Source organism: Mytilus californianus, unplaced genomic scaffold, assembly GCF_021869535.1.
Source record: "Mytilus californianus isolate M0D057914Y unplaced genomic scaffold, xbMytCali1.0.p SCAF_7, whole genome shotgun sequence".
NCBI classification, from domain to species: domain Eukaryota; kingdom Metazoa; phylum Mollusca; class Bivalvia; order Mytilida; family Mytilidae; genus Mytilus; species Mytilus californianus.
Window position 1 is genome coordinate 27,072,837 of NW_026262723.1, and position 15,343 is coordinate 27,088,179.

Genomic DNA, 15,343 nt, shown 5'->3' on the forward strand with positions numbered 1-15,343 from the left:
TCAAACGATACGATTGAAGATCAGTTACATATTAAGTATAACAGTTTTTTTTTTCATTTCATAAAACTTTCATAATAGAATTTAAATTAATTTCTACTGTATTGACAATCAAAAAATTTAGTTATCATCCTGCAACTTCTCATATCGCTTCGAGCTGATGTATGCATATTAAAAGTGAACAATCAATGGGCATCCTTATAAATTCCTCACCTGGTGTAATCCATAATTGTGTTTAATCTGTGAGCTATGGTCAATACTGTACAATCAGCAAACTCTGTTCTAATTGTGTTTTGTATAAGTTCATCTGTTTTTAAATCAACGGCAGCAGTTGCTTCATCTAGCACCAAGATTTTTGTCTTCCGTAGTAAGGCTCTTGCCAAGCACACCAACTGGCGCTGACCAACACTGTAACATGTGTTAATGAAACAAGGTAGTATCATGTAAAGGCAATATATAATGAACATTAAGACTTAATAGAATATTTCTTTAACTTTTGACGAAATTTTAAACATCCGCTTATCAATTACGCCTGTAGAAAGTATAAGGCATTTGATTCATGTTTGTTTTCAAGTAAAAACTGTTCCAACATTGAAAGATTATTGTTGTCGTACCTTAGGTTTTCCCCGCCTTCAGAACATTGGTGATCCATACCGTCTTCCAGTCCTTGGACGAAATCTTTTAAATGGGCATGTTCTAGTGCTCTCCAAATGTTTTCAGTCGAGAAAACGTCAAACGGGTCCAAATTCATCCTGATGCTTCCACAGAAAAGAACTGGATCCTATGTATAAATAGATAACGGGAATAATATGATGTCCATATCATTAAATAAATGAACATGTTCTTGGCAGGAAATTCATAAGGTATGCCTACGGAAAACGTCAAGATAATCGTTGTGATTATGAAAACAACAGTTTATGAATTTTCTCCGCTCGAAGCTTGTATTTTTTTTTATTTTTCTTAATTGAACTTCATCAGGAAATATCAAAGTCTAAATTTTAAAACTTACAAAACAATTAACCTCAAAGAAGCTCGAGAAGCTTTTATGAATTAAAGAAATTTAAAAAGAAAAGTCACATCCATATGAGGTCTGCTTTGCCTGAGAGATTCTAACCACAAGTTTCTTTCTAATTTAGTTTTTTAGGAAATAATTTAACAAATGTTTATCAGAAATCATATCATGCATATCTGTAGTGGAACGCTGGCTACTGAGAGGAGTAATATGAAAGTTGAAATTATGATTATGGATCATCAGATGATTCCTGGTCTTATTTATAATAAACTCTCACCTGTGGTATGATTGTGATCTTTGATCTTAAATCGTGAAGCCCAATTGTGGAAATATCGACACCATCGATAATTATATTGCCTTGTGCTGGTTCAAGTATTCTAAAGAGGGCCATTGTCAATGACGACTTTCCTGCTCCAGTCCTTCCAACTATCCCAATCTTCAGTCAAGTAAAAATAAAAATATTTTAGAGTAAAAGAAGAATTGACTTTTATACTACAATCGTGTGTAGGATGTTAGGCCAGAAAATGAGTTTTTTTTCAAATCCCAAGCGTGTTGTTGTTTCAAAATTTAAACGTGCATTTTATTCTTAAAAAGTTCATCATGGAAGCCAAGCTTAAACTTTAATATGCTATAAAAGCGTTACGTCTACATTATTCATATCAGCGGCACTCAATTTACAGTTTGAAATGCAAACTAGAATGCAAACATACACTTAACATTATATACATGTAACACTCAATATGCAAATGCAAAACATTGTCAAATTAAATATCATATGCAATCTTAAAATATAAAACCACATTATGAAACAAAGAGGTGGCATTGCAAAGGTTTGATTTATTTCAATTCAAGTCTAGCAAAACATAGGATATTGACACCATATACATGCAACTAGAAATATCTAATAATGACAAAAATGCATACAATAAGCAGTTCCTACCTTTTCACAGGGCAGTATTTTACTGGTTATTCCTTTTAATACTAAATCAAGGTCCTCTCTGTAGCGAACACCATAGTCGTTCATCTCTACACGACCTTCATCTGGCCATGTTGGTTTTGGCTTTGTTTCTTGAATCCTCCATAACGCCTACATATTATCAGATTGTTTGAGATAACTTGTACACAATAACATAATACCACAAAATATATATTAGATAAAATTATTTTTTTCACAAGAAAATATTTGAAGAGAAATGGTTGCTTTTACTGATAGAAATCCTTAATATATCATCTAATTTCATATGTTTGTAAGTTTGTGTATGTGTTTGTTTGTTTGTTTATTGGTCTATAAAGCTAATCTTGAGAACTTTGACAGCAAGGTATATTGGTGAGGAAGATGAAGTACCTACAAAACTAACAATCCTTGATAATAAAGATCACAGTCGTATACAACTCGCGACGAGTGGTGTTCGAACTTACAAACTCAGATGTGACAGGTTTGTGTCCACTAACCACTAAAGATGAACATCTAAGATCGTTTGGCTCTTAGTGTGCGTGCGACTGGTAGGATGTGTGTTTTTTTTAAGTCAACTGGGTTCAAAGACAGTACGGCTATGTTTTGTTGCAAAATTTAGTCCATAGATGATTAGCAAAAGTATGAAACTTGGAAATATTGTTGAGATGTTATAATGCATTCCTTCCCGTACGAAATTATAAGGCGTATTACGCCTGGAAATCTGGCGTAAACCAGGCGTAAGTGGTAGTTACGTGTCCGGATCCAGGCGTAATGGAGCAGGAAAAGTAAATTTGTAGCATTTACAGGCGTAGAAAAAAGTGGTAAACATGGCGTAAATTGAAATAAGCCAGGCGTAAATTTTCCTACGGTCGTAAAACTGTTGGAAGGGCGTAAATCATAATACCCATAATGCTTTGTTAAAAGGATCATGGGAAATTTTTTCAAAATTTGGCTCTCTGGTATTAGCTTGCAAGTTGGACATATGGCAGCTTCATATATATTCAGGGGAAATTAACTTTTTTGTGCTTTTTGAAAGAACTTGAAATTGTAACTATGGAATCAAATTGATGAATGAAAATTGTGAAATGAAAGGAAAGTAGTATACATGGCCATGGTAAATAATAATTATGTGAGTAACTAAGTTATTGATTTTTTATTTTTTACCATTAATTTCTAATCTGGAAACCCTCATCCTTGGATAATAACATTTAAATCTTTCACAAGTTTGATTACAGTATTATCATTGATTTTTTTAGTTTAAATGACATTAATTTTCAAAACAACTTAGTCAAAATGCTAGTTTTATGTCAAGAAAAACTAATCGTCATAATTCTTATTTAAACTTAAACTTATTTGAGACAGTGTCTGTCTAATATGTATTTATTTATATAGCTTCTTCAATGGTTAATATTTCAAGTTTTATGTCAAACAGTGAGAACTTTAAGCAACAGTACAAGTTTGTATCTAATACACAAAGTACACAGCTAGGGTAACACACTGATTTAAATTAAGTGTAGTATTATGTAAGGACATTACGCCTGGTTTATTTATTGACCAGGCGTACTCATTTGCATATTACGCCTGATTTTCTGTCAACCAGGCGTACTCATTTAAATATTACGCCTAATTTTACGCCTGGTTTCCGCCTCAGTTACGCTTGGTTTCCGCCTGGTTTACGCCTGGTTGACGCCTGGACATGCATTCCTTAAACACTGCAATGACGCCAGGATAAAGTATGATTTCTACGCCTGGTTTCCGTGTCATTTACAGGCGTCTGATTTCGTACAGGTTATTGTCAAAACTTGAATTGTAATCAAACAGACATTCGTTAACCGTGCAATATAAGCATCCCACTGAAGAAAGATTCAAAACACATTTGTGTTACGCACTTTTTGAAAAAGTTGCATATTTATTTTTAACAATTGTGGTATAACTTGTAATCAAACACCAATTTAAAACTACAATGATGTAAATGTTAACAACTTATAAAATAGAAAAAACAAAGGATATTGGGTAACCATCCATGACCCAAAATCAGTACATGCACAGATAAAAAAACACAAAAAGCAAAGGAACAGCGCTTTTTTTTTGCTGTTCTTCATCTCAAAGTCACAGTGAGGCCTTCAGCAGGAATCACACAAACAAACAGTAACATCCGGTTTTTATTCGGATTCTCATTAGTCAGTCTATAGTTTCTTATGTATTGGTTTGTGGAATCTAGTTGTGTCATTTGTCATTTTTCATTTGTTGTGTTCGCTTCGACTTAAGAGTTTTGATAAAACATTTTGGTAGATTAATATTTTGTTCTGGTTTAAAGGCAAACGAATAAGAAGATGAAAACGAAAATTTGTTTTGTAATTCTCTCTAATATCAATACAACATTTCAATAAATCTAAATATACCTCTTTTGGAGTTTCAACGAATTCAGTGACTCTTTCAATACTAACAATGTTGGTTTCAAAATCGGCGTAATTCAACATAAACCATCGAATAAGATCCTTCATCTAAAAATATGAAAAGTTGTTATTGCGCTTGAAGTCAACATTGAGTTTTAAAAAACATGTCAGAATATGTGAGTAACAAAAAAATCCTCATGTTAAATGGCAAATAAAACATCATTATTTAAACGCTAGTAGATGTACAGGCATATGTATAAAGAATAACGCAAAATCAATAACAGAAATACATGTAATATATAAACCAACAATACAAAATAATCGATAAAAAACATCAGGACAATCAGTAACAATGAGAATTGGGCATGAACATATACCCACAAGAAAATTAACTTATGTGTATCAACAATGTAAAATGAAGGACAATCGAAGTGCAACAGGACCAGCTCACTTATTCAGCAGAGCACATTTCTTTTTTTGTTTTTGGGTTCGCTTTGCTCAATACTTATAAGTCTGTGACGAGTGTAATTTTGGACTATTGTTTGATTTTAAGTTATTTTGGTCGTTCTGTTCATCTACTACTCCCTTTGTTGTGTTGTTTTTTGTAGGGTTCACTGTGTTGTGCTGTTTTTGAGTAAGACTTGACAAAATAGTTTATCTAGGTAACATTGACGTGCTGCCTAAAGGTCTTTTGCTTTTGATTCCTTTTCTGTATAGGGCAACTAAAAATTCAAGATAAGATATTTTAGTGCAACTTTAATTTCAAATTTAGCTATTTATTATTGTCATTCTTACTTTATAGGCATATGTAAATGTCAAAGCGACAATCCCTACAGTGAGATGATCTTTACCAATCAGCGAAAACATACAGGCACAAAATACTACAATCGCTCCAAGGAAATCATTTCTGATATGTGTCCATCTAGAAGAAAGATCACATTTACATAATGATAAGATTGTCAATTAATGTAGATCAAATATATACAGAGATATATCCTGCCGAATTGACTTTAAATAAATCTAATACTAACAATGAACACTGCCCTTCCTGGATCTTGATATCTTTATCTTTAACGGGAAGCTTAATACCAAAATTTATGATAAAAGAGATGATTTTTCATTTCCTATTGTTAATTATCCATTTTTAGATGGTGACGTTCCCTTGTCGCCATCTTATGGTGTTTATATATCTCAACTTGTTCGATTCGCTCGTGTTTGTAACAACGTATTTGATTTCAACGAAAGAAATCTCTGTATAACTGAAAAATTATTACACCAGGGTTTTCGATATCACAAACTAGTCAAAACATTTACTAAATTTTATCATCGGTACAAGGACATCATTCGTAAATATAAATCAACACGCAGACATCTTATACGTTCAGGTATTTCACATCCAATATTTTATGGTAATATTCTTTACAAAGCACAAAAATGTCGGCATTCACCTCAAAAGCTAACCAAACCTTTAAACAGACTTATTCGGAATGGATATAGTTACGATACTGTTGTCAAGTCATTAAGGATTGCATATTTTGGTATTAATGTTGATTCACTCATAGGGTCTTTGCATCGGAAATAAACACATTTATTCTAAAACCAGTTGTTGGTATGATACGGGTTATGTTCTTCTCATATATTTTATGATGGTATGATACTAAACCCCTAAATGGAGGGATTGTACTTGATTTTCATATGATGAAGACATAATCTTTCAATCAGTTTAATTGAGTTCTGGAGCTGGAATGTCAGTAACTGCTAGTAGTCCTTTGTTCATTTATGGTTCATTGTCATTTTGCTTAATTTCTTTTGTTACCTATTCTGACATCGGACTCGGACTTTTTTTGAACTGAGTGTTACTGTGCGTATTGCTATGTGTTTCTTTATTCTACATTGGCTAGAGGTATAGGGGGAGGGTTGAGATCTCACAAATCATGTTTAACCCCGCCGCATTTTTGCGCCTGTCCCAAGTCAGGAGCCTCTGGTCTTTGTTAGTCTAGTATGTTTAACTTAAGTTCATTTATATGTTTTGGAATTTAGTGTGACGTTCATTTTCACTGAACTAGCACACAATTTTATTTAGGGGCCAGCTGAGGACCACCTCCGGGTGCGGGATTGCCTCGCTGCATTGAAGACCAATTGGTGGCCTTCGGCTGTTGTGTGCTCTTTGGTCGGGTTGTTGTCTCTTTGACATATTCCCCATTTCCATTATCAATTTTATGTATAGAAGAATTATGTTCTCTAACGATTCCCTTGTAACACAGATTCCATAACATTAAATTGGTCGCTTGTATAAAGAACTGTTCATAATTTATGACTACTGATTTTTTCTCTTTATTAGATAGTTATTCTAATCATGCAAGATGTGCAAGTTATTTCTAAACAATGTATTCATAAAACTATCATTTTCAAATTATGACAGTGAATGTTAAGCAACCAACAATCAACCAATCAAAATTATGGTAGTTCAAAAGTATTATGCAATTCTTATGATTCCCTAGTTTGTGAACTCTGAGATCAACAGTTCAAAACCTTGCTTTGGCCAAGCACATTTGACTGTAATCTTATTATTGATCACTATCATGTCAACTCAAGATATTTGCTTTGGCCATGTGAATTTGACTCCGATCTTATCATTGATCACTATCTTTCCAACTCTAATAATGTACGTTCAAAATCTCACTTTGGCCAGGAGTATTCGACTCCAATCTTATCGGTGATCATTAGCCTGTCAACTCCGAGATTGTAAGTTCAAAACCTAATTTCGGCTACATGCATCCGACTTCAATCTTAATAGGATATTGATTAAATTTCCAATTATCCTGTCGAAGGTTTGTTCTCTCCTGGTATTCTACAGATGACTACATCTATAAAACTGGTCATTCTGTGAGTGGCGTTAAACACAAACGATCAATTAACGCATCAGTTGTATTTATAGACTACAAAAGTTGAAGAAGGTTCCTTATAAAATCGGGACTGAAACTGTCCTAATGTATTTGACTGTGTTGTTAGGCAAAAAAAGGGTTAACGATATTTAAAAGTTATTGCAAGTTACAAATACTTTAGCCTAAAAAGTAATATAAAATTATGCAAATATATTAACTCACTTTCCTGTTGACCAAATAAGATTAATACAATTACTATAATCATCGCATCGATTTATCAACTCTTGGATAAATCTACTCTCCTGTTGGTATGCTCGTATGGTTGAACACCCTGATATGGTTTCACCCATATGGGAGTATATTGGTGATCGCGCAGCTGAACTTAGTCTTTGCAATTGCCGTCGGGTTGGTACTGTTGTTTGCTGGATAAAAGAAGGGAGATAACAAAACATGTACTATAATTCATTTTTTTTATGATTAATTGTGACAAATCTTAAACATTGCTAAAGTTGAACAAAAAAAAATGTTCATGTTTAAAAAAATTCTTGCCTAAGCCTTTCTTTGTGTTCTACACTTATAAAAAGTAGACAGAATTCTTTGTTACAAATTTAAGTAAACAAACAAAAATTGACTTCATTTTTTTTTAATATTTATTTGACATGATTGGGTTTTTTTGTTATGATCAACTGGTGGTTCGCCGTGACTTCGGATTTGTTCCGTTGACCGTTCATGCAATTTCATCTTCCTTCCTGTGATTATTACTGAACTACTTGTTATGATCAACACGATATATGGCACTTCTACTGATAATCCCTCCACAGTAGGTCAACCCAAATTTTAGTTGGGTTTGTGCAGTTCAGTTTTTTTTTTGTAATTCTGTGCATTTTTTTGCTCCATGATTTTGACAGAATTGATCATCCTATCTACGTTTTTTTCATTCCCCCTATGTAACTCTTTTACGTTTTACATATAATATGACATATTAAATTAGAATTTGTTTACAGTGAACTCAATCGAGAACATATGTTGTAAATAAACATCAAACAAAAAAAAAACTAATACATTGTGTGCAAACACTTTTCCTGACTTACATTAATCAGGTAAAATTACAAATTTATCATTGGATAATTTAAGAACGACATGTCCTATGCATGTCAGAGTTGCTACATGTACGGACCTATGAACCGATGATATCAACGAGAACTAGTAATCTAAAGTTTAAGAAGAATAAATCGTTACTCTAGTTAACCTTTTTTGTCATTTGGTTTCTGGTGGAGAATTATCTCATTGGCTATCATACCACGTCTTCTTATATTTTTTTTTATCATACTAGAAAAACTAAGGATATTGGTATCAATCCATGACACAAAATCAGTACATGCACAGCAAAAAACACACAAAAAATAAGGACCAGCACTTTATCTGTTTACTTTTGTAGTCGGGTGCATTCATTTGTGAACACGTTTCGACAAACTATGTAGAAATCGTTTATAAAAGATGAATGCAATTATGTTAAAATGTATAAAAGCACTTACCTGGATGTACCAAAAAGCCATACTTATTGGTACCACGACCAAAATCATATGAGGTGTCCCACTGCACATGGCCATTACAGACATGATAAAATAGAAACCGCTGACTACTACATCTTTGAACATAAATACAATGTCTTCATCAATAGACTCAATATCTTTTGAAAATCTGTTGATGATTCTACCAAGTGGAGTTGAATCAAAAAAGCTCATCGGTGACATGAGAACGTTGTTTAGTAAGCTAGTATGGAGCTTTCTAGCTCCATTTATCATAGCGATTTCTACCAATTGTTCTGTTATCAGGATAAGTATGCCTAAAATTATTAAATGTAACGTTCAAGGTTTAAAGTTATATTTTTACATGTATATTTCAAATCACTAAAAACAGGTACGACCGAATATTTTTTATCATTATCACAAATAAGAAATTACACTTCAGGTTTGCTTTCGAAGGGCTTTTCTGAAATAGTCTCTTTCAGGTAAATTAAAAAACCAAATATTTTGGAAACTTAAAAAAAACTTCAACAAATACCCAAAATATCTACCCAAGTCAACAATGTATGAGAAAGTGTAATAGCTTTATGATATAACCAAATGAAACAGTATGCAAATCTTGTTTTTCACTTATGTTTAAACTTGCCTCTTATTAAGCCTATGGCTCCATACACACCAACTCTCATTTTGATAGATGGTCGGTCCTTTTCGTCAGAACTAGCATCATCAGTGATTTTACTTAGCCACACGTCCAAATATATTTCCGCTACGTAATGTGCCATATTGAATGCTAATGCAATTATACACAACTTAATACCAATAGCTCGCACGTAGGACATTATAACACTGACCTTCACCTATTGAAAACAAAAGTATTTTTATTTATGCATTTATGTCAATACAACGTTTTGAAAGCAATGATAGTTAATTTGATTTTTTTTTTCACTCTTAACCACAGAGTTTTTTTTAAGTTAAGTCTTTAACAAACTTATGCAATGTTTTTTATGTTGCTTTTTGAAGATATTTATGTTGACAAAATCTTACAAAGAAATATGAAAAAAGTTGAATCTTGAGGAAGTAGTTCCATGAAGGATAACTAAACTGTTTAACGCAATGTTTATAAAAGAAAGAAATTTTGTGAATTAGTGGTCATAGTTTAAACTGACAATGTTGGATAAGTTAAAATATACGAGTGTTCTTGTCGTGCTGTATTATCAATGAGCAGTGAATGATATTTTATTTGTTTTGAAGAATTAATTAAATTAAAAATGTTCATTGACATATTTTAAGATAAATATGATACCGTTCCTGATTCAATGGTTTCATCTTCTATCAGTGATGCTTTGGTGCATTTTTCATTATCATTCGTGATAATACACTTTGATGCTTGTCTTGACAAACAACGTGAGGATAGTCTGCAAAATAAAAATAAAATAACAAAATACCAAACTCCAAGGAAAATTCAAATGGAAAGATACTCAAAAGCTCAAACACATCAAACATGTCATATGAATGAAAAATCACTGTCATATTTCTGACTTGGTACAGGCATTTCCTTAGGTAGAAATTGGCAGATTAATCCTGCTTTTATAGCTAGCTAAATCTCTCACTTCGTATATAATTCAATATTGCGTCCTTTTAATTTTACTCATAGTGTCAGAATGTACAGTGTGATTGAATATGCTATTGAATGAATCTTGCCTGTCATAAAATACTACCTACATGAAAACGATATGATCGAGATGAACGTCTGTTATGTAATAATGATATCTTTTGTCGAAATGTTTAGTGAATACAATACATTTGTGTGTGCATTTACCATTTTCACAATTTCAAAAATGTAGTATTTATAATGTAGAACTGGTCATGAATTTTTTCAGCAAATCAATGTAATTTTTTTTATCGCTATTTACATGTAGTATGTTTTTCCTTTGATCTTTTTCGGGATAATTTTGCATATCATACTACTCGCTTAAAATAGAAAATTATCGTCTGAGACTAAAGGCGCACTTGTCGTTGTTAGGTAAACATCAACGACGTCATAGGCAAAATAGCGATAAACAGATCATCAATGATGGCCTTTCAAACTCGAAGGTTTTTCTCGACTACATCTCATCTCAAGGCTGAGATCTTATAAATACTAGTCAATAAAAACAGAATCAGATAATCTGAAATTTTAAAATAAAGTCAACAGACCTCGTTCCTTTGAAGTTGATGCAATTTTGTTTTGTTTTTGTTGATTTGTATCTGCTAAATGAATTAATAAGATTTGACAAGTGCTACATGCGGAGTTAGATCTGGTTACCCTTCCGGAGCTCCTAAAGATCAACATCGATTTTTAGGGGAATTCGTGTTGCTCAGTTATTAGTTTTCTATGTTGTGTTTTGTATACCATGTATACTGTAACGTTTGTCTTTTGATCAATAATTCTTTTACCATGGCGTTGTAAGTTTATTTTCGAACAATGTATCTTTAGCCTATTTTTGAACCTTGCTAAACAATTGTTGCCTCTTATTTACTATTTAGCAACACGACGGGTTCAACAAGTAGAGCCAGATCAGCTTACCCTTCCAGAGCACATGAGATCACCTCAGTTTTTGATTGGGTTCGTGTTGATCAGTCGTTGGTTTTCTATGTTGTGTTTTGTGTACTGTTGTTGGTATGTTTGTCTTTTTCTTTTTTAGTCATGGCGTTGTCAGTTTTTTTTCGACTTAAGGTTTGAATGTCCCTTTGGTATCCTTTATTTCCATACAAACTGTATAGTGCCTCTGTATTTTAAGTAAGTTTTTTTTCATAATCATAATAATTGATTCTTAGTTTGTAAAAAAATGACTATTTTAATATAAAAACAAGAATGTACACGGATGCCCCATTCGCACTATTATTTTCTATGTTCAGTGGACTGTGCAATTGGGATCAAAACTCTAATTTGGCATTAAAATTAGAAAGATCATATCATAGGGAACATTTGTACTACGTTTCAAGTTGATTGGACTTCAACTTCATCAAAAACTACCTTGACCAAAAACTTTAACCTGAAGCGGGACAGACGGGCGGAAGAACGGACGAACGAATGAACAAATGAACGAACGGACGCACAGTCCGAAAAAAATTATCGAATTATCTGTATAGATGCAATGAAAGTCTCTATTTTCACTTCCGAATTCATCGATTTTTGATTTCTTTAGTAATTAAAAAATAAACACAAAAAGCCTCTTTTTTTTGTCAAATTAACCTATTTTCAAAAACATACACGATACACCGTATCTTATAAGTCTACCACTAACATTTGATATGAAAGCCATCCCATGATGTCAAATTGATCAACACGAATGAAACATGTGAAACAAGTGAATCTGTGAGCTACTGCTCACTAATGATACCCCTGCCCGCTAAAAGTATAAGGTAAACAGGAAGTTGTTGAGGGATGAATCTGAAAACGCATCACACGGTATAGCTGACTTATGTAAACCCTGAAACCAAATTTCAGAAATCCTTGTATTGTAGTTCCTGAGAAAAATGTGACGAAAATTTTCAACTTGGCTATCATGTGTAAAATGAAACAAGTGTTCGATTAACAGAAAGTTGTTGAGTGATTAATCTGAAAACGCCTCACACGGTATACCTGACTTATATTAACCCTGAAACAAAATATCAGAAATCCTTGTATTGTAGTTCCTGAGAAAGATGCGACGAAAAATATTCATGGGACTGACAGACGGACTGACGGACGAACTGACGGACTGACTAATGGACAGGCAGAGGTAAAACAGTATACCCCCACTTTTTTAAAGCGGGGGTATAATGACCAACATTTCACAGTCAACCAATAGTGACATCGACAGAGGGATAAAAATGTTATGTATAAACAATCAAAATTACAAGAATAGTTAAACGAATACATTGAATAGTGTATACCGATGTCAAGTCAGCTACAAATATTCGATTATTCAAGAGTATTTACAATATGTTTTGTAGGGTGCCTCTGTGTAAACAGCTCATTGTGTATAGGAAATCTTACCTATTCATAATACTGTGTTCACTTTCGTCTTCAACGCATATATCGTTTATAATATCATCTAAGGGGTCAGGGTTGTATATGTTTCTATCTTCTAACCACTGCAAATGTTGATTGGAAGTATGATGCAATTTTTCATGCAAGGAACTATTCAAATATTTTGTGGTAGAATGAATATCTGCTGACTGTTGTCTCAGAAAATTTTTCTTCAACACACATTTTTCTACCGTTTCATTTTCTAATCCATATTCAATCGTCTTTTTATATATTTCAGAGTGACGTCTAAGTAATGTGGGTCTTTCAGAATGACGACTTAGTAATGAGGGTCTAGACTTGTATGATTCATCCTCGCTTGATTCCATTCTTTTCAATTGTGCTATCTCTGACAGCTGTCTATAAAGAATATTAACATTGATTAACTATATACTAAACACTTCAACTTTATGATATATTTATATAATATGATAAAGTTGAAAATAAAAATTATGCATGTATTTAATGGCCATGAAAAGCGCATTTTAAATCGCAGTTTATTCATATCTTGTTTGGTTATTAACATAACTTTGTTTGTAAATGGTTAGTTATTGCAGCACAAATCCCTTTTTGAATGATATCATAGTTATATTGGAATTAAAACTAAAATAATTTTTAAAAAAAAAGGAAACAATGTTAACAATGACAATTACATTAATAAAAAATATATACCTCATTAGAACTGATGAACTTCCACTTCTCTCTAGTTCGGATGCAACTTCTTCTGTTAATGCAAGAGCTGAAAAATTGAAAAATACTCATTACTAAATAATATAAACAGATAGCGTTAAAAGAAATATTAAAGGGTATGCATTTATATGAAAATAAATAAGCTTTAAAGAGATGCTGGTTAATTTCAGAGCAACTATATCATAGATTAGACGACAAAAAAATCTACAGTCAACCTCTTCCTTAAAGGACGGGCAGACAGCTGTAACACAGTGTATTCCTCTTCCATGCTACAATTAATAGTCCACAAAAAATATAAGAATAAGAAAAACCTAAATAATCAAATGTATGATATATGTAACAATGAATGTATGTCCATTGATCAATTACAAAACACATGACGATTTTAATGTTTTCAAAATAATTGCTTCAGCCCTAGAATGTTAAAACCTTCCCAACGAAATTCGTATGGTGTAATGGTTTAATGCGTATGATTGAATGGTTTAAGATGTATGGTGTTAAGGTTTAAGGTGTATGGTGTGATGGTTTATGGTTTATGGTATAATGGTTTAATTTGTATTGTAAAATGGTTATAAGTGCATGGTAAAATGGTTGAATAGGTATGGTATAAAAGTTTAAAGTTGTATGGTGTAATGGTTTTAAGTGCATTCTATTATTGCTTAATGCGCATGGTGTTATGGCATTAACTGTATGGTGTAATTGTGTAAGGTATATGGTGTATGTGGTGGTGGTATGCCGTAAATACTACACGGACGTTCTTAAGAATGACATGTTAAATTCACCTACATTCAAGTCCGTGCGCTCCACAGAGAGTCATATAGTAAACAAACATATCATAACCACATCATAGCTTAAGGCTTCTTCTGAACATTTGTAGGTTCCAACTATGTATTGGTAACCTATACTACACAAAAAACAGTTAAATATCGTTTCATCTCGGCCTCTAGTAAGTGTTCTACAACTGATCTTTCAGTGCTTTTAACAAGTTCATTAACTACATGTACTATCAAAAAACTTACTATAAACTATTGTAATAAAATATATGAAAATAGTGGAATTAACTTTTTTTGGAGTGTAAAAAATTGTTTGGATGTTTTAGATAAATTAAGTGCTTTTGATGGTCCTTTTGATTCTGGTCACAGTTTTAACTTTTCTACTCTTTACACTACACTTCCTCACAATCTTATCTCAAAAGTTTTCCTATTTAATTAAATGATCGTTTGGTAAATCTGAATGCAAATATATTTGCTGCAATTCATTTAATGCCTTCTTCTCTAATGAGAAAAGTAAATATGCTAGATATACTTACTGGTGTGATGAGATGATTGAAGCTGTTAATTTTCTCCTTGATAATAATTATGGACGTTTCGACAACAAAGTTAATCGACAGTTTGTAAATATTCCTATGGGCACTATTTGCGCCCCTTTAATAACAGATTTGTTTGTGTACTGTTATGAATCACAGTTTATGACCAAACTCAGTAAAGACCCGTCTATTTTGCATTCAGTTGATAAATAAACAACACTTACCGTTATCTTGATGATATTTTTTCGTTAAATAATCAAGAATTTTCTAAATATACTGCCGAAATTTACCAAAAGGAACTTACTTTGAATAAATCAAATATAAACGGTAATAACTGTCCTTTCCTAGATTTAGATATATCGCTTTTACACGGGAAACTCCACACTAAAATTTACGACAAAAGGGAAGATTTTTCGTTCCCTATTGTTGATCTACCCTTTTTGGATGGTGATGTTCCTTTGGCACCATCTTACAGTGTTTATATTTCACAACTAGTTCGCTATGCCCGTGTCTGTTGTGACGTTT

The 15,343-nt window shown here is 32.6% G+C and overlaps 1 protein-coding gene across 2 annotated transcripts in view; it reads right to left on the reverse strand.

Annotated features, from left to right (window-relative positions):
- The window catches only part of LOC127709226 (multidrug resistance-associated protein 1-like), a 54,962-nt gene that overhangs the window by 16,522 nt on the left and 23,097 nt on the right, over positions 1-15,343 (reverse strand). The window contains exons 17-28 of one of the 2 annotated variants that reach the window (XM_052214632.1): positions 13,495-13,561; positions 12,793-13,182; positions 10,075-10,186; positions 9,418-9,628; positions 8,781-9,091; positions 7,468-7,667; positions 5,156-5,282; positions 4,367-4,468; positions 1,950-2,096; positions 1,287-1,445; positions 612-778; positions 211-405 (exon numbers count right to left, since the gene is read on the reverse strand). In XM_052214632.1, the coding sequence (XP_052070592.1) occupies positions 211-405; positions 612-778; positions 1,287-1,445; positions 1,950-2,096; positions 4,367-4,468; positions 5,156-5,282; positions 7,468-7,667; positions 8,781-9,091; positions 9,418-9,628; positions 10,075-10,186; positions 12,793-13,182; positions 13,495-13,561 (2,188 nt within the window). The remainder of the gene's footprint in view (positions 1-210; positions 406-611; positions 779-1,286; positions 1,446-1,949; positions 2,097-4,366; positions 4,469-5,155; positions 5,283-7,467; positions 7,668-8,780; positions 9,092-9,417; positions 9,629-10,074; positions 10,187-12,792; positions 13,183-13,494; positions 13,562-15,343) is intronic. The other variant, XM_052214633.1, reaches the window with a different exon arrangement.